Raw genomic sequence first — 24707 nt, forward strand, 5'->3', positions numbered from 1 at the left:
CCCTAGGATATTGATGCTTCTCTTGTACATTTTTAATAGATCTCTCTCTGTTGGATTCTTCTTTACTTATACACATTCTCAAATCTCCCTTTATAAAAGAAGATTTTAAAAATTGTTCAAAACAAGATGTAACACTTAATAAATTTCAGTACAATACCCTTCCTACTTCTTTTGTAATATTTATTTTTATAAGTAGATGATGAGAGAAGTGGGTAGGTGTTTGGAGAAATAGTGGGAAAATAGTCCTATATGCACATTTACTTTTTTCATAGTAGGGATTATTTTTTTGTCTTTTAATTAGTGTTCATATTGACATTAACCTGCTTAGTTCATGTCCTAGTTTTTATAACTTTAAGGTGTTTTAAATTTTCTTCTCATTACTCACTTCATAATTTGTCCTGACTTTACACTAATAAAATTTATAAAAGCATTTTTTATTTCATTTAGTTATGTGTTTTCTCTAAAAATTGGTTTATAAGTCAAAATACTGTTCTTTCTGGAAATAATCTCCAAAATAACACTGAATTATGTATACTGTCATTTTAGGAACCACACCATGAAGTTTTCCCTGAAGAGTGGGAAGATAAAGCAAATGAGTTTCAGAGGATGCTTATTATTCGTTGCTTGAGGCCAGACAAGGTAAATGTGGGCTTTGAAAGCAGCTCAGTGATTCTAGACCCTCCTCTCTGCACAGTCCAGCCCAACATGTGCTTCCTTATGTAATCATGGGGAAGTGGAGAAGCCTGCAAGAAATAACCCCACTTCCTTCTAATGCAGCCGTTTTTCTAAAAGTTTGTACATTTATTAAAACCATTCTAAATTAGTAACTAATCAGATTATATTTTAGAGTTTTGTTTTGTGATTATTCTTTTTAACTTATGGCTCCCATTACTCACAATCTACTCCCTTTACATGCTATGGTCTCATTTTTATTCTTTTTTTTCATTCTTTTTTTTTATTTCAGCTTATTATGGGGGTACAAAAGTTCAGGTTGTATATATTGCCCATGCCTCCCCATCCCCCCGATTCGGAGCTTCAAGCATGTCCATTCCCCAGACAGTGCGCATTGCACTCATCATGTTCATTTTTATTGTTATCTGTTTTGTGGAATTAGTTAATGGTGTTAACATCAAGCTGATAAACTAGAATCTCTGGACTCTTCAAATACTGTGCTTATAAATAGCTCTTTGTTGGAATTTGGAAACTAAGTGGAATGTTATCTTAAAGACATTCGTTGTTGACAACAAAGGAAAATATCAATATTGTTACTTTTAACTTTTTAGATAATAAATTGTAATACCAACAAATCAGCAGACCTGTTACATTAGCAAATTTCAACACTCATCAATATCCTCATTGGTATTATATTCTTTTTTTATTTTTTTTTTTTTGTCAGGGTTTCACTCTGTTGCCCATGCTGGAGGGCAGTGGTGCCATCATAGCTCACTGCAGCCTCGAACTCCTGGGCTCAAGTGATCTTCCTGCCTCAGCCTCCCAAGTAGCTGGGGCTACAGGTGCAGGCCACAAAGCCAGGCTAATTTTTTAATATTTTTGTAGAGACAGGGTCCCACTATGTTGCCCAAGCTGGTTTTGAACTTCTGGGCTTAGGTGATCCTCCCACCTCAGCCTCCCAAATTGCTGAGATTACAGGCCACTGTGCTTGGCCTTGTGTTATATACTATTAAAAAAAATCCACCTGAGTGTATTGACCGATATCCACAATGATGTCAAAATATTCTGAAAAATATAGATATTTGGTATTTTGGGGGGAAATTGAGAAAATATCCTAGTTCTCTATTGTTACTACTCGAAAGTTTTAGGTATATATTTCAAATCTTACTGTATTCACAGTTTTATTTGTTATGACTAGAAGACAATACCTCCATCCCAACCCAAAATAAAAGCAGAATTTAGATGGTAAAAGCAATAAATTTTTTAAAAATTTGTATGCACGTCAGTGATAACATGCAGTAGAGGCACCTTTTCCTCTATGTGCCATAGTCTATTCAATGAACACAGGTAATTCTTTTTTTTTTTTTTTCATTTTCTAATCTTTTTTATTAATTTATTCATTTTCTGGTATAATTAAAAAAGACAGATAAGGATATTACTGTATCTATGCAAACAGACTGTTTTCCTTGCACTTTATTATCTACGGGCATTTTTAGCCAGCACTGTGTAAATCACTTGATTTTAGGGTGCCAAGGTGACACATATTAGTGTGATCACATGATAGTTCCTCAACCCCAATTAATGGCGATTTCAATAAAACATGAGTATGTTCCTTATTCTTGTATTTAAATACCAATAGAAGATCCACAACTGCTTTAGTGAAGCCATGATCATTAGAGTCCCAGAACCCTTATATTTTTCTGCTCTGCTCTTCCATCCTCCACTCCTATTTTCCAAATTATAGTTCAAGCTGTTCAACTTTATTTTCAAGCTCATGGTTTAGTTCTATTCCAAATAGCCACATTGTATCCAACATAAAGGAAGAAGGAAACAGAAAAGAACATACCTCTTTCCCTTACAGATACTTCCTGGAAGTTACCTGTAGTACTTCTTACAGTCTATTGAGTAGCACTTACTCACATGACCACATATGTCTACAGGGAAGACACAGAAATGAAGTCCATCATTTGGAAATCATATGTCCAGCTAATGTTGGAGAGTTTTATAACTGGGGGAGTCTTGGAGATTGGATTTTGATGGACAACCAAGAGTAGCTGCCTCATCCAATGTGAAAGCTCAGCATTTGTGAAATAAAATAGAAAACATAGGCAAGAAATAGATAATGAAAGGCATTTCAAAAGGCAAGAATAGTAAAGCTAGGTGCCACCGTCTGGGGAATGGTCACACTTGAATGTTCTGACTCGGGGGGGATGAGGGGCGGGAGGAGGGAATGGGGGTATAACTACATGATGAGTACAATGCACACTGTCTGGGGAATGGACACACTTGAAGTTCTGACTCGGGGGGATGGGCGGGACATGGGCAATATATATAACCTGAACTTTTGTACCCCCATAATAAGCTGAAATAAAAAAAAATGACTTAGAGAAAAAAAAAAAAAAGAATAGTAAAGCTAATTCTCACTGACTGCTTCCAAAGTCTGACACTCTAAAATAAATTCTTTATAGGTTTTTTATCCTAACTCTCACTCACAAAGGCCCTGTGAAGTAGTTACTGTTTTCACAGCAATTTTACAGATAAGGAAATTAAGATACAAGCAAGTTAAGTCAATTGCCCATAGTCTAACAGCGAGGACGTTGCAGAGCTGAGATCTATATCAATGAACACAGGTAATTCTTGCTTGACTTTGCAGTCCATTCTTAGCCGGGCCCAAGTGTCCATTAGCCGTTGCAGTAGGCACAGCGCCTAGGGCCCATGATAATTTTAGGGGCCCATGAAAATGTTTTAATTTCTTTTAAAATCAAAAGAATATAATCTAATGTGTATTATATTTGTCTTTATACCACAACAATTTTAAAATATAATTTTAAATATTTTTTATGGTGAAGGGGCCTAGGGCCCATGAAAGCCATATAGCTACCCTGCTCTTAGGTGCTGGAAGTAACTACAGTTGTTTAGCATTCATTGTGAACCTGATAAAACATCCTCCTTCTGCTTTTAAAAAGTGAATATCCATTAAAACTTTAGTGTGGCACCTCAGAAGTTTTCATTTCAAGTATTAAAGATGGGACAATATGAAGTGCTTCAAACTCTTGCTTAATGTGGCTTTCTCCCGTCAAATCTTTTATTAAAATTTTCAGTTTTCCACTTTGTTTTCTAAGCTAGATAAAGACTATTATACTATAATGAAATGGCTCTGCATGTACCACACCTTTCCTCCTCAATATTTGGGGGAAAAAAAGCTTCTGTTCATGTTTTATGTTAAGTTTAATTAAAAGTGATTAATGAGCCATTTCCTAATTGCAGCAGTTTCATCTGCAAATATCTTTTCTCCAGTTTTATGTTTTTAAAGATTTGACATTTTAATCTGAAAATACATCAAGCTATCAAATAGATCAAATCTTACTTTCCACATTCATTCTCTTTTTAAAGTATGTTTGAGGGAGGTGGGGAGTTACATATTCAAGCTGAATTATTTGGGGATTTTTTGTTTTTTGGGGTGTTTTTTGGTTTTATCTTTTTTGTCTGTTTTTATATCAATGGAGATTAAACTTACAGCTTTATACTTCTCTCAGCTACTCTGCCTAATAATTTAGCACCCTATCTTTTAATTTTTTCATATATATTTACAAATCTCCTCTAGGATTTTTCCATTTTCCTTGGATAGATAGACAAGTGTGTATACAATGCTGCTCACCAGTATTTCTGGTTCTCCTCTCCTGCGCACACTTGAAGTTGGGGGGTGGAGAGGGTTGTGGCCACAGACCTTGCTTTGACCAATAAAATGTGAGCAGAAATATCAGGGCAGAAGCATTTAACTGTCAGTGTGAGATTCTCTAAGGCACTCTCTCTGCCATCAAAATTATGGAATCACGTGTTGCCACAAGCAGGCTTGATAGCTGAGCCAGAGCATGGAGAGTTAGTTTCCTGCACACGTGGATGACTTTGCAGGGACAAGAAGTAAGCTTCCATTGTGTTCAGCCACTGCAATTTGGAAATGGGTTGCTACTGCTGCTAAACTCAGTCTATCTTAAGTGATACAATTAATTAGTTACCATTAGCTACACACCATCATACCCATATCTTTAATGTAAAAATAATTATTTGTATGCCATTATATTATCCAGCAACTTCAAACCTTTTAATTTTACTGTTGCCAGGTACTCCAATTTCTATTGGTGAAATGATAATTTTGGAATTTGTATATGATAAAATGATATATGACTATTATGCTTTTAAAAGACTGGTTTTCCAAAGTAGAATAGTATTAGCATACCAAGGAAAGGAATGGTGCTATATAGGGCTAATATTTGAGCTAGTACTTTATGCCATCTCTAAGTCAAGAGATGCATATCCAGCAGGAAAATCAGCAATTGATTGATCTCTAGTTTCCAGCAGACTTTGTCATCATGACTTTTTTTAGTGTGAGCATCTCCTTTCCCCCTCCAAACCACCCCTGCAAAACCTGCCCCACTCTGTGCTAAGCAGCAACAAATGCCAAGCTCTTTAATGCTCTAGTTTGGAAAAATGTAAAAGATTCTCACTAAATCACCAGTAGGAAAAATGAGATGGGCTTGCACTTTCCTTTGGAATTCAATAGTGTATAGTGTTTTATTGACAAAAGAAACATATCAAATGGATAAATAATGAGATGTGGAATGTTCTGAGTCCACTTACAAAATGAAGAGCTTCTGGCCACAGTTCTCTCTATCTGAACTGTAAATAAACAGCAAATTAATCAGCTTTCAATAAGAAACTTGTCAAATGTAATATGTTTTTCTGTCCTCAAATAAATCCTATTGGAACTTGCAATAAATAGTAAAAACATACATAGAAGACCATAAACTTCTTTCCGGCCATTGGGAAAATGGTTGCCTAAATTAGTCCTTAATTTTTGTTACTGACAGATTTCATTTTACAGAACTAACATTGGCATAATCAGATTGCAGAGGCACGCCCAATTCTATTGCTTTGCAAACTGGATAGCTAACACAGCTTAATTTACCTTAGAAGTTACAGTTTAGTCTTGGGAGCAAACAAGTTTTGGTCAGCTATAACATTAAAGAGTGAAACCTTGCAGTTTGCTCACTCTGAGGTGAGCATCTTGATCCTCCAGTGCTAAGACAGAAGAATCACTCCACTCTGCCAGCCACGTGTGCCTGTGCGCAGTGACTGATGCCAGTTTGAACCACTCACAAAGGCAGGGCTACATATAACTCAAACTTACTACAAGTACAACCACGCACTTAAAATCCATGTGCTTTTCGTTTTGTTTGCAAAACTATAATTTAGTGATGGTAGCCTTGGGAGGAAAGAGGGTATGAAAAAAGTGGCGTTTTTGTGTTAATGTTTTTTTAATCTAGCAAGAAAAGACCGACTATAGGAAAAGAATAATAAATAGAGGGGCAGGGACAAGGCCTGTGATAGCAGTTAGGATATTTTTAGTTTTCCTATAAGAAGTTTAATATTTGCTACCATTCAAAATTTCTGAAACATGAAATACCTTATCTAGCAATGAAACTTTAAGTATAGATGAATTTATTATTCTGTGATTTTTATTTAGAATTTCTGTAATTAGAACCCCATCCTTACAATAGTAAGCAACCTGAGTTTTTAATCCCTTTTCTTATTCAATGGATATTTGCTGTGTATGGACAATACATAAGTCATCTTGTTAGGTAGATCGTTGCATCATGGCACTTACTTCTTACTCATCCATACTTTTTTCATATTTGAATGAATCTAGAAAAATATTGTAAGGGATTCAAAAAACTAATTTAGACCCAGATATTCCTCCACTGGCTCTTAGCTCCCCACCCCAACACCCTTAGTCTCACACACACACACACACACACAACTCACACACACACACCAGGATTGGTACTTTTTTAAAGGCATTATGATATGTCAATGATTTTTACTAATAAATCTTGTGTAAATAGATGTTCCATAGGCTATACAATTGAAGTTTAGAAATACTTGTAAACTTTTTCCTGAGGAGACCGTCTTTTTGAGATACTTGGCACTTGCAAATTGTTCCTGCAGTTTGCTTCCAGTTGAGAAAAGTCACAGGCTGGTGGAATTGTCAGCATAATCTGAAGTGTGTATATTCACACAATTCTATCCTTGTATATGAGCAGGTATTCAGTGAGTTATTCAAAAAATACTTTCTGTTACTTCTTTTCCTGAAATATCCCTTGTTCCCTTGTATAGCCTCTTATCTACTAAGATTTTTATCTTAAACTTTAAGGTAGTCTTCACAATGTTCTGTGAAGGGGTATTAATTAATTTACAAGAGTTTGAGATTAAGAAATCGACAGCAAGTATTTATTACTTAAATTTTTGTGCATATGTGTATATTTCAGAGCAGGAGAAAAAGTATATTTGGTAGTTAAAACTTAGTAGACAAATTGAAGTTAGATAATTGTCTTAGTCTGTTTTGTGTTGCTATAAGAGGCTGGGTAATTTATAAAGAAAAAAGATGCATTTAGCTCATGGTTCTGCAGGCTGGAAGGTACAAGAAGCATGGTGCCAGCATCTGCTTGTCTTCTGGTGAGGGCTTTTGTGCTACATCACGACATGGCGAAAAGTCAAAGGGGAAGCGGATACATGGGAAGGGGCAAAACCCAAGGGGCATTCTGACTTTTTAACAACCCATTCCCATGGGAACATTCCCATGAGAACTAATCCAATCTCACAAGAGCGAAAACTCACTACCACGAGAAGGGCAGTAAGCCATTCATGAAGGGTCCACTCCCGCCCCCTTGCCATGACCCCCAAGACCTCCCGTTGGGCCTCACCTCCTAACACTACCATTTTGGGGATTAAATTTCAAGATGAGTTTGGGTGGGGACAAACTCAAACCATGGCGATAATTAAAGAAATTTTGTTTCTAATGTTGTCTACGTGTACATTTGTAGCTGCCATTTATTGCCAAAGTGAATATAAATTTCAATCATGGCAAGTGGATGAGATAAAAGATATATAATTTTTACTCTAAAAGAACCATTTAAAATAAGTTAATTTAATATTTCAATACATTAACGTGATATTGCTAATTCAGCTTGGTTGTCTTATATTCAAAGCAGAAAATTCAGAGCAAGGAAAGCCTAAAAATGCTTTCAAGGTGTTGAGTGCTATATTAGTCAAATGTAGGGGCTATTTTTCAACTTCACTTTTCAAGGGTGCATCAGCAATTCTTACAAAGTCAGGCAGGAGACATTGTTGGTTGCCTCACATGTCCATGCCTCAGAGACATCAAACAAATGTTTTCACTCCTTTAAGTGTCAGAAATCTAAACAATGTTGTCAATTAATTTACTCAGCATAAAACTTAACTCTGTTATTTTCCTGGAGAAAGATCAATTGATATCTGTGCTTTCACCTATTAAAAAAGTCTCAATGTGAAAATCACAAGTAAATACAGGAACAAGACACAGGAGAAAATAATATAGGAAAGAAGAATGCACTTGTGTCTTGCTTGATTTTCTCTTCTCCTTTTCTTTCTTCAAATCTACACATCCTTTTGCTATTATGCTTTTCTTTCTCCATATCCAACTACTTTTATACTGACAAGGCAAATTGACTTTGAGCACATTTCAAAGTTTTTTTGAGCTCCTTAATGAGGGAGTCAGCGGAATGAAGAAAGAGCAGGCAAAAACAAAGACTGTTGGAGGAGGAGGAGTTTATATAGTTAGAGGGAGAAATGTTTGCACAATTTGTCAAACTAGATACAGGGATACTGGTTTGTTAAACCTACTTTCTATCATTTGTTGGAGTCACACCTGGATCATGAATAGCCGGCGCCATCGCCCAAGGATGCCAGGTGTGGACCTTTCATTGGAAAGAAGGAATGATGTGTCTCTAATGCTGATTTATGCAATATCCACTCCCACATCAATCCCATAAAAGGATCAAGTAGCAGGGACACCAAGCCACAGAGTTCTGTTCTTTCTTAAACAGGCTCCCAGAAGATTCTCAGGCATGCTATCAGAAATTCTACACAATGTAGTTTTGCCTATTTACTGGCTGTATGGTTTGTTTCTCTTTCACAGAGCTTTTCCTATTCTTCTTCTTTTACCCCAACTACATCAATTCTTTCTTGATGGTATGGGAAACTTTGTATAACTTACACTGAAATTTCTATGTTTGAGTTGTGGAATTCTGGAACATAATCAGTGGTTTAAAACTTAAGAGTTCAGGTTTCTTATCTTCTTCATCCACTATGTCTTGAATATTCATTCCAAGGAAGAAAAAATCCTTGGAATGAATAAATTAAATTATGGTGTCAATTACCGCCCACCTTTTATTATTTAAGTAATCTGCAATTTTTTCTATCTAAAAGGCATTTACATAAACAGTGATGCCTTTGACTCTCCACCACTAACGAACACCTAAAGAAATATAGATTTCTTTTTTAAAAAATATTTTTGAAGTTCAACTTTTTAAGGTGTTAGGCAGATTTTGAATGTTCTTTCAAATATATTCTTGTCCCTTCCTAGGTTATTCCAATGGTGCAAGAGTTTATAATCAACAGAATGGGGCGTGCATATATTGAACCACCCCCCTTTGATTTATCCAAAGCATTTGGAGACAGTAACTGCTGCGCACCACTGGTTTTTGTGCTTTCTCCTGGAGCGGATCCCATGGCTGCCCTTCTCAAATTTGCTGATGACCAGGTACCTTACAACAAATGAGGTTATCTGATACTGTTTTTTTTAAAAGAAACATTTGCTTGCAATTGAAGTCTTAAGGAGTGAGGAAAAGGTAAAAAGTTGTTATTAAACCTTTGAAAAGCCTGGTGGTCCAGATGTTCCAAAGTCCCAAGAACATGATACTTACATGGCAGCACTGACATTAAAAATAGCTCCTTCTCCAAATTATAAAACCAGAATTAGGATTTGAGGGGCATTTGCTTTTCTTTGACTAAGGAGAAGGTATCATCATTTGACCCAGTGTATGAGCTTGGGTTTTAATTTATTTAATAAATTCAAGCCTGGACAATGACCCCAGGGTTAACCTGTTCTGATCCTGCCCCCCTCTAAGTCTCTAAAGGGGGACTGTCTTTGACTTTCCAGAACAATTATACATTACAGTCTCTTTGCCAGATTTTAGAGTAGGTTCCACTATTTACATTCCTAGGCTTTAAAAATTATTCAAATGAATTCACCTTATATGTTCTTATACCATACAGTCTAGAACAAGAAAATAGTAATAAACATGACTGAGCATTTCTGAGTTGATTATTTCCCCTTTTGGTGTAATTAAAATAACATTTTGCTCTCTTCCAGACTTGAGGGAGTAAAAAAAAAATTTTTTCAAATAACATTTGGGTGTAATACTATTGATATTTCTAAAACCACCACCACTACTTTTATGGAGTGCTCTGCCAGACCTTGTTGTATACATTTTCTCTTTTAATTTTTACAGCAATCATATGAGGTAAATGATGGTATCTCTATTTTATAGGTAGGGACACTAAAGCTTGAGAAAGTTTAAGTAGTTTCTCAAAGTCCACCTAGCTAATAGGTTAAAGTGCTTTTTACTAGGCCAAAACAATTGATAAAAGGAATAAAAATATTAAGAAGTCTTTTAACATAAGGAAGAGATGAAAGGGATCAGCTATCTTGTAGAAACTTCTAAAAATCCAAAGCTGGAAAGAAAACTATGAATAGACATGAATTTGTACTATTTCCTCCAGATCTTTGAGCAACTATATTTTAAGTTAATAAAATATAGTTATAAATTATATATTTTTGCTTAGGTGTAGTACTTATATACTGACATAGCACTTACTATTTGCTAAAGAAGTGTTGGAACATGGTCGTGGTGACTGGAGGAGATGAGGTCTGAGATGTGTGAGGGACCAGATCTTATAGGGTCTTTGTAGCCTACATTAAGGACTTTGAGTAAGATGAGAAGATGGAGGTGGGTTTTAAGCAACAAAGTGACATGACCCAACCTATATTTTATAAAGCTCACCCTAGTTGGAGCATGGAGAATTGCTTTGAGTGGCACAAAATGGAAGCAGACCATCCATTAGGGGGGTTGTTGAAAGTCCAGGAAGAGCAGTGGTGGGTAGGACTAAAGTGGAAGTGGTGAAAGTGGCTCAAAGTATTAATTTTATGTGAGACTTGCCTTTCCAAATTGACACAACCCTGATAACCCTTTAGGCCCTTCCTGATTCCTCTTTATATCCCTCCCCACATTATGCAATGTGGTTACTCTCTGGCCCCCGTATGGGTCCTGCTCAGTGCATTGTCTTCACTTGCTGGCTCCACTTTTCCCAGAAACAGTAGTATCTAGCTCTGTTTTGTTTTCTGCTGCTTCTACCTGCTAGTGACCCTAAGGCAAAGACTATACTGTTCCACTGCTACCATCATCCAAGGCCTCTTCCAAATAGGCAGTCTGGTGACATCTACCCCAGAAAGAAGGAGAACCAAAAGCCACAAATGAATCAGGATGTAATAAAATAGAACTGAATTCCAGGAAAACATCCCCAAAGAATCCTTTAAAGAAACTTAAATGGGAATTAGTGGCTAATTTTTTAATTCTCTTAATTTTATGCAGTAGCCAAATTATAATATACTTATTCAAAGATCTGGAGGAAATAGGACAGGTTCTTCTGTCTATTCATAGTTTTCTTTTTAGCTTTGGGCTTTTAGGAGTTGCTGCAAGACAGTCAATTCCCTTCATCTCCTCCTTATGTTAAAAGTCTTAATTTTTTTCTCTCCCTTACATCAACACATTCTACAGATTTTCTCATTTATTGCCGTAACTGTTTTCTACATGAATTGACTTGCTTTTTATCTAAGTGTTTATAGGATTCTTAGTCAATAAGAGTTTTTTAGGGCTGTGTATATTTGGACCTTTGAGGGATCCTACATAATTAAATTTCAATATAGGTAGTGTTACTATTTCTTGTAATAACAATATGATTCTTCTAAAAATGTGATTTAAGATTACATCTTTACTATTCTTGTACACAGGGGTATGGGGGATCAAAACTTAGCTCTTTATCTCTGGGTCAAGGCCAAGGGCCCATTGCAATGAAGATGGTAGAAAAAGCTGTCAAGGAAGGAACATGGGTTGTTCTTCAGAACTGTCACCTTGCCACCTCTTGGATGCCAACCCTTGAGAAAGTTTGTGAGGTAAAAATGCAAGTTTATATTTATTAGATTGTATTCCCTACTTATTTAGTGAAATATACATAACATCTAAGTAACACCACTCCTGTCCTCTAATTTGGAGGGTTGTAGATTAGTAGAGTGGCTGAATTACAGGAGAGATGGGCTCACATTGAGAACTGTATGTAGAGGAACCAAGGAGGGACACACAGTCAAACCATGGCAAATCCCTCTTAAAAGAGGCAAGGGGTTTATCCAGTGAGACTGAAGTATCCTTAATCCAGAGCAGCAGGCTCAAGAATGAGAGTAAACTGCAGGATTGACACAAACCAGTTTACTTTTTACAGCAGTGGACCAAAAGCAGCAAAGGAGACTGTTCAAGGTGAAATTCATGTGACCACCCTAGAAAGGCTTCGGAATGTACCTTTTCTTTAACTTACTTCTCATCCACTTGGCCAGTTACCTGCCGCAGAGGATCCATCTGAAACCCCAAGGGTGCTGCTCCCACCCTCCTTGCAGAGGGGCATGGAGCTTCCCTAATTTGGTGAGCAGAAATTCCAGGAAGAAAACTCCATGTAGCTCCACTGAGTAAACAGAAAACCTGACACTAGATTTCAACAAACACAGGGAAAATGTACCCTCTGAATTGCCCGTGACTCTAGCCCCCTCTTAACTCTCTTCTCAGAGTCCCTCAGGCTACTGCATAACCAGGGTAATGACAGAACTTGCACCGTCCAGACATTCAACAGAGACTTCAAGGGATGATTGTTTTGCTTTTGTCTTTATGCCGCTTATCATCACTTTGTTTTGCCTGTATCTCCCACATAAGCTCCATGAAGACAGTGATTTTGTCTTAATCTGTTACATTCTCTGCTTTATCTCCAGCACCTTGAATAGTGTGGCCCATTGGAGACAATCAGTAAATATTTATTGAATTAGAGAATTAATATATTGCTTCATTGCTTGAAACCCTTCAGTGACTTCCCATTGCATGACTGGCGACACCCTTCATGATCTGACCCTTGCCTACCTCTCCCGTTTCTCTGGCCACTTCCCATCCTGACTTCCACGCTCCAGCCATTTGAACTTCTTGCACTTTTCATTGGTACAGCACCCTTTCTCAAGAATATAGGCCATCATCACAGGTATTATTTCTGCCTGAAAAACTGTTCTTTCTATTATTTGCCTTACCAACATCTCCTCATACTTCAGGCCTTATGTTAGAGGTTTTATATTTATGCCAGGCCATTCTCATGACCTGTTGAATTGTATCATATACACCCATCTTAGAGTCATATAAGAAAGAAAAGCTGTCCCTAATGGGTAGTTGGGACTTGGCTCAGAGGCCCATTAATCATGTTGTTTAAGTCACTAGACATAGAGGCCAGCAGATAGGAGGAAAAAATGGTGCTTTCACCCACCATATTGTTTTTAAAGAATGTAGATACCTGTGCATCCTTCCTAACTCACCCCCACTCCTTCACTGTAGGAATGCCCCAAAATGTTTTGACTGATAAAGATTTGCAATTTAAAGAAACATAGATAGCACTGACATGGACAATTGGGAGAAGTAGCAGTAGGGAGTGGGATTTGACAGGAAGGGAGGAGGCCCGTGGTAATTATTCCTGGGCTCCGTGCAGCCTGTGACAATGCCGATTGACAGTCCTATTACCTTCTGTAGTCGAGGCCTATCTCCTTGAATAAATACAGCCAATAATGATAAGTTTTGATGCTTCAAGATATTCAACTTTTTCTCACCCTTTAAAGTACTTTTTTTAAAATCCCTGCTTGGTTTAATATTGACTTATCCGAGTGCTTTGCTTATTTTCACAACCTGGCTACAGCAAGAAGAATAGATTAGTCTTAATCTAGCTCTGGGACAGAGAATTATTTCTGTAAATATTTCAGCAACATCGCTGCAGATCCAAGAGTTTTTAGAATGTCAGTTATTTTGGCCAACCCTGAATTATGTAACACCTTTGTAAACTTTGTAGTCATATGAATTAATTTTTTTTTAAGGAGAATGACAACACTGTTGGCCTCTCAGTGAAGCATGTTGTTTTAGGAGCAGAATCAGGTTTTAAGGCTTTCGCTGAAAATTACATTTCTACGTTTTAGAAATGCTTCCTCCCCACTCCAGCCTGTCCCTTGTGTGTATGCTCTGGAGATCTTCTTTGGGTTTTATTTACCGTTTTTTTTTATCTCATTTATTTTCTTACAGGAGTTAAGCCCAGAATCAACACATCCAGATTTCCGCATTTGGCTGACAAGTTACCCATCCCCGAATTTCCCTGTGTCAGTCCTGCAGAATGGAGTGAAAATGACCAATGAAGCACCGAAAGGTTTACGGGCTAATATCATCCGCTCATACCTCATGGACCCGATCTCTGACCCCGAGTTCTTTGGCAGCTGCAAAAAGCCTGTTAGTAATGGCTCCGTCTTGTTACCTCAGCCCTGTAAAGCAGTTCAAGTGGCCCCCGGTGATCACGGACGTGTGCGCTGAGCAAAACTGCAAATTAAATAGGTCTCCTACGCTGCAGCGCAGTTGGTTTTGATAACTGATTATTGACTGTGCTGAAGTCAAATTTTATTAATATTTTATTTTAATTTTACCAACAGCCTCATTCCTGCTCAGCTGAGATCTTATGGGGCATCATTAATAATGGAGCTTTCTATTTGGAAAGTCAGCTGTAAGCCATTCCCAGTACAAATCTGCAAGGTTGGAGAATCTTGTTTCAGGATGTTAACTGAGCCCTGTGCTGTTTGGAGCCATATCTCTAAATTAAAACATAAAAATATTTCCTCCATATAAGTATAATGAGAGCCAAAATGATTTTACTCCTTGATTGATGGGACTCATAAGGGTCTTTTTTAGCATCACCAGGCGAGCAGGGAAACCACCCACTGCTTTCATGATTAGAATTCTGTGTGTGAATGTCTGTGACCTAAAATTGTTTCACAGTGTTTTAGCATAATTAAAAATGGAAGAGTTTCTTTTTAAGAGGGGTTATGAACCTTAGTAAGTTTTTGCCATTAAAAAGCTCACACTCTTGAAGTCTGAATATATTTAAAGTGCATATCAAAAGAAAACATTAAAAATAAAGAAGTATTTTCATTAAACAAAAGTGTTGGGTACTAAAAAAAAGTGCCTATATTTAAAACTAAGTCAAACCATATCCTAGGCAGCTTTTGTGTTGATTAGGCCCAGAGAGAGCAGATTACTCCCAGACAGGTGGTGAGGGCATTTCTGCATATGATAGGCTGGACAGAACACCTTTGCAAAATTTAACTCAACCCTCCCTTTCTTCTAGATCAAAAGTCTCTCCATCAGTAGTCACATATGTTAGAGGTCTAGGCATTTATGAAACACAGTCCAAACCCAAACCAAAATCTCATTAAACGCCAAAGCAGCACATCATAATTTTTCTGTTGTAACTTTTTATTTGGAAATAATTTTAAATTTATAGAAAAGTTATAAGCATAGAAATAGTACAAGCAACACCCCACACTCTTTGTCCACATTCACTTCCTAATATTAAGATAATATTTTATCCCATCAGTTTTATCTGCGTCCCCCCTCTTGCTCCCTGCCCCCCATCTCTCTTTCTCTGCACACACACACACACCCCAATTGCAGGTAAGTTAGATACATCATAGCCCTTTATCTTTAAATATGTTGGAGCCTATTTCCTAAGAATAGGGATAGGGATATTATGTTATCCTGGTATAGTTATTATTTTTAGTAAATGTAACAACGATATGCTATTTTATCTAATCTATACTGTTTGTGTTCCAATATTGTCACTTGGTGTAGTGACATCTGTTATGTCCTTTAGAGCATTTTCCCTGTCCATGATAGCATTGGCTCAGGGTTTGGTATTACATTTAGTTGTCATGTCTCTTTTGCCTCCTTTAATCTGGAACATTTCCCCAGCCTTTCTTCATCTTTTATAACATTGACATCTCTGAAGAACTCATCTCCTCCTGTTTTTTTAGATAGGATATTTCTTATTTTCTGTGTGTTTGATATTTTCTCGTGATTAGATTCAGGTTATTGATTCTTAGCCAAAATGCTGCACAGGTGATATGTCCTCCAAGAGCACATCTGGAGGCACGTGATGCCTATTTGTCCCTTACTGGTGATATGGTGATACTAATTTTGGTCACCTGGACAAGGTGTTCACTGATATCTTCACTGTATAATAACTGTTTTCCCCTTGCAACTAATAACCAGTCTGCAGGGAGGTATTTCAGGACCATGCAAGTTTTCTTTTCCTCATCAAAATCCACCCCCATCCAGATTCAGTATCCACTGATGATTCTTGTCTGATCCAAGTATTCCTGGGATGATTGCAAAGTGATTATCTCCCAACTCCAGCACGCCCTCTGCATGGACACATGGCAGTCTACTGTCAGCAGCATCTCTCCCTTCTCCCCCATTTGTTAATCTATTAATTGGTATGGACTTATGACTTCTTGAGGCTTTTTTCTCCAATAGTTTACAATTAATTAGTATCCTGAAGTCTTTTGGTGCTCAAATTCTTCCTTGTTTTGTCAATGGGAGCTCCTTCAAACTGGTTCCTCTGTACTTGTGTAGATCTTATCTTTTAAAAAAATTCTGTTATTATTATTAGCAACTCTTATTTTCTGGCATAAGATGTTCTAAGCTCATCTTGTGCTTATCCTGCCTCACTCCTGGAACCAGCCATTTCTCAGAAGAGCCCTGTTTCATTTAATGGAGATAGTATTAGAGACCACATTCTGGGTGTTAGATGAGCTCATTGCTCGTGTCTTGCCTTTGGTTCTTGACCCTTTCAGTAGAGAGAACTTGGAAATACGTACATGTACACATACATACACAAATATGCAAATATGTGTCCACACATACACCAACACACAAACTAATATATATGCACATATATACTCATAAATATATTTTAAAGTGATGAATTCATACCAATACCTCCAATTTCAGTCTGTCTTCTCAGGGTTCTTTCTTGCTTTTCCTCATTCCATATTTGTATGTCTGTTCTTGTACAAAACACCTGGCTTCCAACAATATCAACACATTTATTGATTTGCTCAGTTCTCTAATGTATATCTAAGATAGTTCCAGAATTAGCCCAGCATGTTTAACTTTAATTCTCCTACATCTGTGATTAAATTTGTGTCACTTTTGTTTTGTTTCCCACTCTCCCTTTCAAATTTATTCTACCAGAAAAACTTTTCCCCAGCTCTTGGATGAAACTTTGGGCACCTCCGTGACTTTTCTGTTTACTGATAGCTAATAAAACGTCCCATAGTTACTTTAAATTGCAAAGCCAGCCTTGATTCAGAAATCAGGAGGTATAATTAATTAATCATTACTTGAACTTTTACTCAGAATTTAGGTTTCACTCCCCAGTATCTCACCTAGGGCCTGTGGTTGGTGGGCTTAGTGCCATCAGGGAAAGAAGATGGAGTTGGCATCTTTCTTTTTGTAACTTCTCCTGCACTTGACAGCTGCTGACACTGACCACTCAGTTCGGAGTGTGTGCAAGGATGAGGGGTGGAGGGGCAGGGAGTCCTGTTCTGGGCTGATATTGCTTCGCACTCTCTGGACTTGGCCAGGGTTGAAGCTGACCCTGACTTTTTCTCTTGTGAGCTCTTTCATGGGTTCTCCTTAGGGTCCCCTGTTGGACTCCTCTGGCTATGACCCTGTCACCCTCAGCATTGCCTCTGCTTTAGGTGGCTGCTCCTGATCCCCTTGCCTTCAGGTTCTCCAGTATTCCCTTCCTACAGACTCTTATGGTTGGGGTTGCCTCAGCCCCTGGCAGTAGTTATCTTAAACAAGACACCTTGGAAATGACCCCTGGCTGCCATGTCTAGCCCACACTCCCCTTCTGCTCTTGGGGATTCCCACTAATGGGCCCACCTTAGAGGGTGTGGTGATTTCCCTCTCATTCTTCTCCCTACAGCCATAGACTGCTCTCCCTTTTTCAGGCATAAGTTTTGTACTTTTCCACCCTGCCCCAGCTGCAAGAAACATGTATCAACTCTCTGAATGGCTCCATTAATTCCTTTGCACTACCTTGAACCTAGAAGGTAGATCTTACACACTCTTCTCCCTTGGGGGTGCAGGAAGGGGACTCCCAGCACAGCAGCCGGTCTCTCCAAGGAAATTGCTTCACAAGTCCTCTCTTGAGCTCTATTTTGATTATTTTGTATTCTTCTTGTAGGTTTTAGAGCTCTCTAATTGATTCAAGTGATCTTTTTTGAAATTTGTGCACAGTGGTCTAATTTGTAAGGTAACATTAAATTAGATGATGCTTCCTAAAAACGTGGTATACACAGCTATGTGTGTCAAGTGAACATGTATACCAATGGGTGTATTTTTGCCTGAAGAGCCTGTAGTAATATACTTAATTCTGTTTTAGTTATACTTTGGGATGACTATATCCCTGTGCTATTTATAAACAAAAAGAATTTAATTACTTTCACTTTAAAATATGGTAAGTATAATGCAGTGTTAAGGGAAAAATAATGATGTGGCACCATTTCTTCTCATTACAGGAGGAATTCAAGAAATTGCTTTATGGCCTCTGTTTCTTTCATGCTTTGGTACAAGAGAGACGGAAATTTGGACCCCTGGGGTGGAATATTCCTTATGAGTTCAATGAGACTGATCTAAGAATCAGTGTACAGCAACTTCACATGTTCCTGAACCAGTATGAGGTATCATAAAAATCACAGCAAGGACATTACCTACTTTGCTCTTTCTCATGTTGTGTTTATACCGTAAGCAGGGACTTATGATTAATTTCTACTTTTATAAAATGAATAGCAGGGTAGTTATCAACAGCTTATTAAGTAGTACTTTATTATAACAGGGTATTATAACTGCTATAATAGGCAGTTAGTTAGGATGTCAGTTTGTCTATTAGGAACTTATACTTATCGTGTATTTTGATACATGAATACCTACAGAGATCTGAAAAGTGATTATATTGTACTTATTTTGAAAAGTACTCGAGAAGACCATAAATCAACCAAGCTCCAAAATGGGGGGAAAAAAAAAAAAAAACCAGATCAATTTTCTTCTTTTCTGGAGCATGACTTTATTTTTAGAAAAATGTCATTATCCTATTTTTCCAGAGTTTAGACAATTTGTCAGGGAAAAACAAACTGTTTAAACCACTGGTGTTAACCTGGAATATAGATTCTGGAAAGAAGCCAAACAGCCTAATGTGGTCACATCAACCACATTTCATCCTCTGTTTTTCTGATGCACACACATGCACTCACGTGTACGTATATACACACGCAGCATGGCAGTACCCTTTCTCTCTTTGCTAAATGTTTGTCAGTGGGATTTTTAACATGCTTACACCATTGAGAAACCATTTGGTAAATCAATCCAGATGTCCAATAAGGATATATAGCTTTTATTGAAAGTTAATCCTTTAAATTTTGATAGAATTTTGTTCAAATTTAGTTGGAAATCTATAACTAAATTATTTAATCCATTGAATATCAAGAAACTTTGATTTTGAAACTTTCGGTGAATTAGGATTATTTTTTAAAAGGTTTGTAAACAGGAAGGCATTGAATTCTGTCTCTCTAAAAGCAAAGAAGGAACTGAACAAAATAAATATTGAGAGCTCATATGGCATATTAAACTTATGTGAAGAATCTTTTATTTGAGCTTGTATGTTTCATTGAACAAATTCCTATTGTGTACTAAGATGGAATGAATTAAGAAGGCCTTCAATTTTGCAGCATCTAAATTTGCAAAACTTTTAAAAGAATCATAAATCTAAGGAGTTTATTTTTTATATTAACATTTATCCTAAAAAGGATAATAAAAATGGAGGCAAAAATGCAGTGATCTAGTGCCTGAGAAAATACTTGAAATAATATTTTTTGTACTGAAATAATAATACTTTTCAGTACAAAAAAATATTAAAAGGATGAGGAACTCTTCCATTTAGCAATTTGTTATGAACACCTGTAGAGTAAATTCTAATTTAAAATATTATAGTTTATAGTGAAGAGTAAAAGTATGCAGATATGCAAGTCTGGTTCAACATTAAATTAATGTAGTCTATTACATCAACAAGCTAAAGAAGAAAAATCACATGATCAATAAATACAGAAAAAGTATTTGACAAAATCTAGCACCCATTCATGATAGGAAAAAAAACAAAAAACAAAAAACCCAAAAACCTAACCTCTTAGTAAACTAGGAATACAGGGAAACTTCCTCAACTTGATAAAGAATATGTATAAAAAAACCTACAGCTAATCATACTTATGTGGTGAGAAACTAGAAGTTTTCCCACTAAGATCAGGATCAAGGCAAGGATATCTCCTCTCACCACTCCTTTTCAACATTGTATTGAAAGTCCTAGCGAATTCAATAAAACAAGAAAAAGAATTAAGTATATTGATTGGGAAGAAAGAAAGAAAACTGTCTTTGTTCACAGATAACTGACTGTCTATGTATAAAATCCAGAACAATCAACCAAAATACTCCTGGAACTATTAAATAATAAACAATTATAGCAAGATTAATATATAAATACAAAAATCAAGTGGATTTCCAGGTAATGATGTCTAGTAGGCTCTTGGCATATAGATATGGAGCCCAAGGATGAGAGAGAGCACAAAATAGAGATTTGTGAATTGTTCGAGTGTTAGGAAAAGCCTGAGAACATAAATTTCAAAGGGAGGCCTTGTGGCTTAAGAAAAGAAGAGAACAAAGTTTGAACGCTGGTGAGCACCAAGTATCAGTGGTAGAAGAGAGGGGACAGAAGATGTGGAAAGGGCAGACTGAGCAGCCAGGAACAAAAGATAGGAGAGAGCAGGCTGAGGAAATAAGGAATATCAAGAATAGTCCATCCCTTTAAATGCGGCAGAGAGTAAATTAAGTGCCTGTGGATTTGCAACAGCAACTTCCAAAAGTGTTGTATCTCTTTAAGTACTGAGCTCCCTCAAGCCTCTAGGACTTGGCAGAAATAATACTGTTTTTATTTGGGAAAATGGCTAATTTATTATAGATGTGTCCATCTGTGTTTCTTTTAGTTCATTTAGGGGAAAAGAATACAATTGAAATGTAGTAAGTGAAAAATGATAAATAACTCTGTAGTACAAGTATGAGCTATTTCACTTTCATCAACAATCTTTTAATGACATATATCGCTGACTGAACTGGCTCCTTCTAGTAAGCGACAACTGAGTAGTGGTTCTCACTCCTCCAGCATAGTAATTATGTAGCAAACTTGACAAAACTGCGACTCGTGAGTCACATATAATCCATCAAGTGTTACAGAGGAATTCTCTGAGGAATGTGAATTCACAGCTCCCTTTGATATGAATTCTAACGCAATCTTTCTTCAACAATCAACATTTTTTCTTCGAGCAGAATGATCCAATGTTTTGACAAAGAAAGAGATCAGAATTAAACTTTCTCTCTCTCTCTCTCTCTCTCTCTCTGTCACACACACACACACACACACACACGCACACAAAACCTGGACTAACAAGTTGTTGCCATCAAGAGAATGAATAAAATGAGGAAATCAAATGAAAGAGAGGTGCACCAACTTGAAAATAAGAATGGGTTGCAAGGAAAATGAAACCCCAAGACCTCCTAACTTGTACCAGAACATGTTCTTCTGGCTCCTAAGCAGGTCCAGTGCATCAGCTATGGCAGTAGATCCAAATCTATATGTTCTAATTTCTTGTGAATAAAAGTCAAACTAGAAAAAAATAAGAATGAAGGATTTTAGGAGTCCTCACCCTATGCCTCAGAAATATGACCTTGGTAAGTTCTCCCCACCTCAGTCAAGAATAAATAAAAAGGAAAAGCAAGCTTTTAGGGAGGTGAAATCTATAGGGCAAACCTCAGACATTCAAGAGGAATTTAATTTGAACTTGAATTTAATAGGAACTTGAAGGAACATAGATTTCACAAAAGTGATCCCTGGCGTGTAAGCCTGTAGCTGAAATACATCATTGAGGACTTATGTCTGGTGCTGGCTGTACAAGGAGCTGACATAACATGATGTGCTTTGTAAAAAATAATAGGCCAAGGAGCACAGAAAAAATTTGGGATAGAAGCAGAATAAGAAATGATTATCTTATGGAATCTTGTTTCCATGAAGAATAACTAAATGTCACTATTTTTCCATTCTTTGCCTGCATCAAAGTAATAGAATCACCATCTACCCAACCCTCAAGCTAAAACTCTGGAAGTCACTGATGCTCAGTTACCCCTTATCCTCCCCAGCCATATCCTGTCTTCCACGCCCTCCCACTCTCGATTCCAGGCCCCACGATGTGTTACTACAGTCTACGTGGTCTTCTCTCAGTGTGAGGTGTTCTTTCTCGTCCCTGAGCTTTGGCGTGTATTTTTCTCCAATTCTGAGTGCCCTTTCCTGTGCTCAAACCTTGTCTATTTTGGGGGCTCTTTCTAGAATAGGCAGCTCAGACCCAGGAGCCAAATTTGCCTCCCCTGGGCACATTTCGGCATGCCTCTCTGCCTGAGAGTCACTTCATCCAGCGTCTGCCAAGAGTCCTTATCTTTATGGGTGAGTGCCTATACAAGCAGGAGGTGATTCCAGATGATTTTGGTCTTCCATAGTCTACCTGCTGATCATCTTTGTGATCCTGTCCCCAAGACACTCTAGCAAAGTGATGAGAAACATGGGTTCCCAGGCCCCAACTTGCTCTGACAGCCTTGACAGAGTTGTTTACCAGGAACTAGAAACTTTTGCTAAGAAGTAGAGCTCATTTTGCCAAATTGTGAGCCACTACTATACGGTGACTTTGATTTGCTTGCTTTTGCATCCTCACATACAGGAGATGGCTCCATAAGTGTCTGTTTAATGAGTGAATCATAATGAGTGGAAAGATCTTCAAGCTCTCTAAAACAAAAATGGCAGCACTACTCTATGTAGAAATTTGGCATAATGATCGCAGCATTTAAAATGAGAGTAAATGGGAGAAGTATTCAATAAATGGTATTAGAATAATTGGGTATTTATTAAAGTTAGATTCTTCATACTGTATAATTTCTATTGGATTTTAAAAAGCTGAATACAAGCCCAAGCAGTGCATGCTCCTGATCAAACCTCCTTCACATTTGCAGCTGGAAGAACAGAAATGTTCTGGAGTTCTTTCTGATTCTGTTTGTTTCTCCACGTGGTCCTGGTCCCTGACACATGTTCTCTTACACTTTTCTCTCTGACACTGTCTGAAGTTCCAGTTCTACCAAGTAACAAGTCTCATAATTTCAAGACCTTAATTCAATAAATTTCCCCTCTCTGATCACTTCTACCTACCTGCCTACCTACTGTTCCCTAGTCCTGTCATTTCTATTGAAGAGATTCCTCAGATCGGGATCACTGGAATGTAGGATCTGTGTGCTTTAGATTTCAGTAGATAACCATGAGAAGGGCATGTAAAGCACAGTGATGAAAAAAAGTCCTCAACTAAGAGACTGCTATATTTTAGTATAAAATATTTTTAAATGTTGCTATATTAACACACCATAAACAATTAAACATCATATAAGTAAAAGACAAATAAAAGTTGGAGAAAATATCTAAAATTTATGTGAAAGACTGATTCAATATCTTTACAAAGAACTTTTAATAAGGAAAAAAGATAATCATTCAAATTAGAAAAACCCATAGAACAGAGTAGATAATTTATGAAATAAGAAATACAGGTACAGGTGGTGAATAAACATTTTTAAAATGTCAATTTCAAAAACAAAATTTAAAAATACTTCCCTATTGTTTAATTGTCATTTTTTCCCCTTGAATGATAATAGTTTTGTTGAGAGCATTGAGAAATAGAATTCTTTATACTGCTGGTGGATATGAAAGTACTTATGCTCAGGATAAAAGAAAGTCCAATGTGAAAAATCAATATGATTGCATTCATAAACATTTCAAAATTCTATTACTAGAGAACATAATAAAAAAAAAAAGAAAACTAACTAGAAAAGATATTTCCACAAATTTGATAAAGGCCAGTTTATAAAAGAGTTTACACAAAATAGGAAAAATGGATTGGAAGCTAGTTCACAGAACAACAACAAATGTTATTAAATATATGAAAAAATCATGAATATCACTAGTATTCTAAAAAGTGCAAATATTAATTATCATTGACATCGTATTAGCAAAGATTTTAAAACTGGCTGCTATAATTGCTACAGCTTTTTGGTAAAGCAATTTGGCAACATTTACAAATTACTATTCATAAGCTCCTTTCCTTGAAATTGTTATCATTAAATATTATATAATTATTAAATTATTTCATTCTCAAAGATCTAGACTAAAGAATCATTAGAAATTTTAAGAAACGTATATTTAATGAAACATAATTCAACACACTAAAAACTTAGATGCCACCAAAATGTTCAATATTAGAAGACAGTTATTAAAATTATATTTTCAAAGAATGTTTTATGAAATGGTAAGTGAAATGTCAGAATATGAGTTTTGGTGAAAAAAATGCAAAATTATATATACAATGTGATTCCAATTGTCAAATAAATATAGATATAAAAAGTGGTAAATAAATTAACACTGACGATCTGTGAATTCTGTTGTATTTGTTATGAATGTCAGTCAGCAGTGCAAAGTTTTCTCAGATGGCATTATGGTCTAACTTATTTGTGTCTGGCATATAGTAGGTCTTCAAATAATGTTGGTTGAATAGTAAATGAGCTCACAAGTTAATAGAGGGGTTCTATTCTCAGCATTGACTGAATGGAAATGAAAAACCACAAGAGGAGAGAAAGACCCTAGGGAAAAATGCAACAATTAGCAAGGAAGCGCATACGGGAAATTGTGTTAATGCAAACTTTTTGTAAAATGTTTATCATAGGAGCAAACAAGAAGCACGATTTTGTATAATGTGCTACTGATAACCCTTAACTGGTGGAGTGACTTGC

General features: G+C 36.8%; 1 protein-coding gene across 1 annotated transcript in view; it reads left to right on the plus strand.

Moving 5' to 3' along the window:
• Nucleotides 1–24707, plus strand: part of DNAH7 (dynein axonemal heavy chain 7) — a 238249-nt gene that overhangs the window by 193858 nt on the left and 19684 nt on the right. Inside the window, exons 53-57 of the mRNA XM_069469091.1 lie at nt 547–639; nt 9134–9310; nt 11621–11782; nt 13980–14180; nt 18311–18472. Coding sequence (XP_069325192.1) covers nt 547–639; nt 9134–9310; nt 11621–11782; nt 13980–14180; nt 18311–18472 — 795 coding nt within the window. The remainder of the gene's footprint in view (nt 1–546; nt 640–9133; nt 9311–11620; nt 11783–13979; nt 14181–18310; nt 18473–24707) is intronic.

The sequence above is a fragment of the Eulemur rufifrons genome, chromosome 1 (assembly GCF_041146395.1).
Source record: "Eulemur rufifrons isolate Redbay chromosome 1, OSU_ERuf_1, whole genome shotgun sequence".
NCBI lineage: Eukaryota > Metazoa > Chordata > Mammalia > Primates > Lemuridae > Eulemur > Eulemur rufifrons.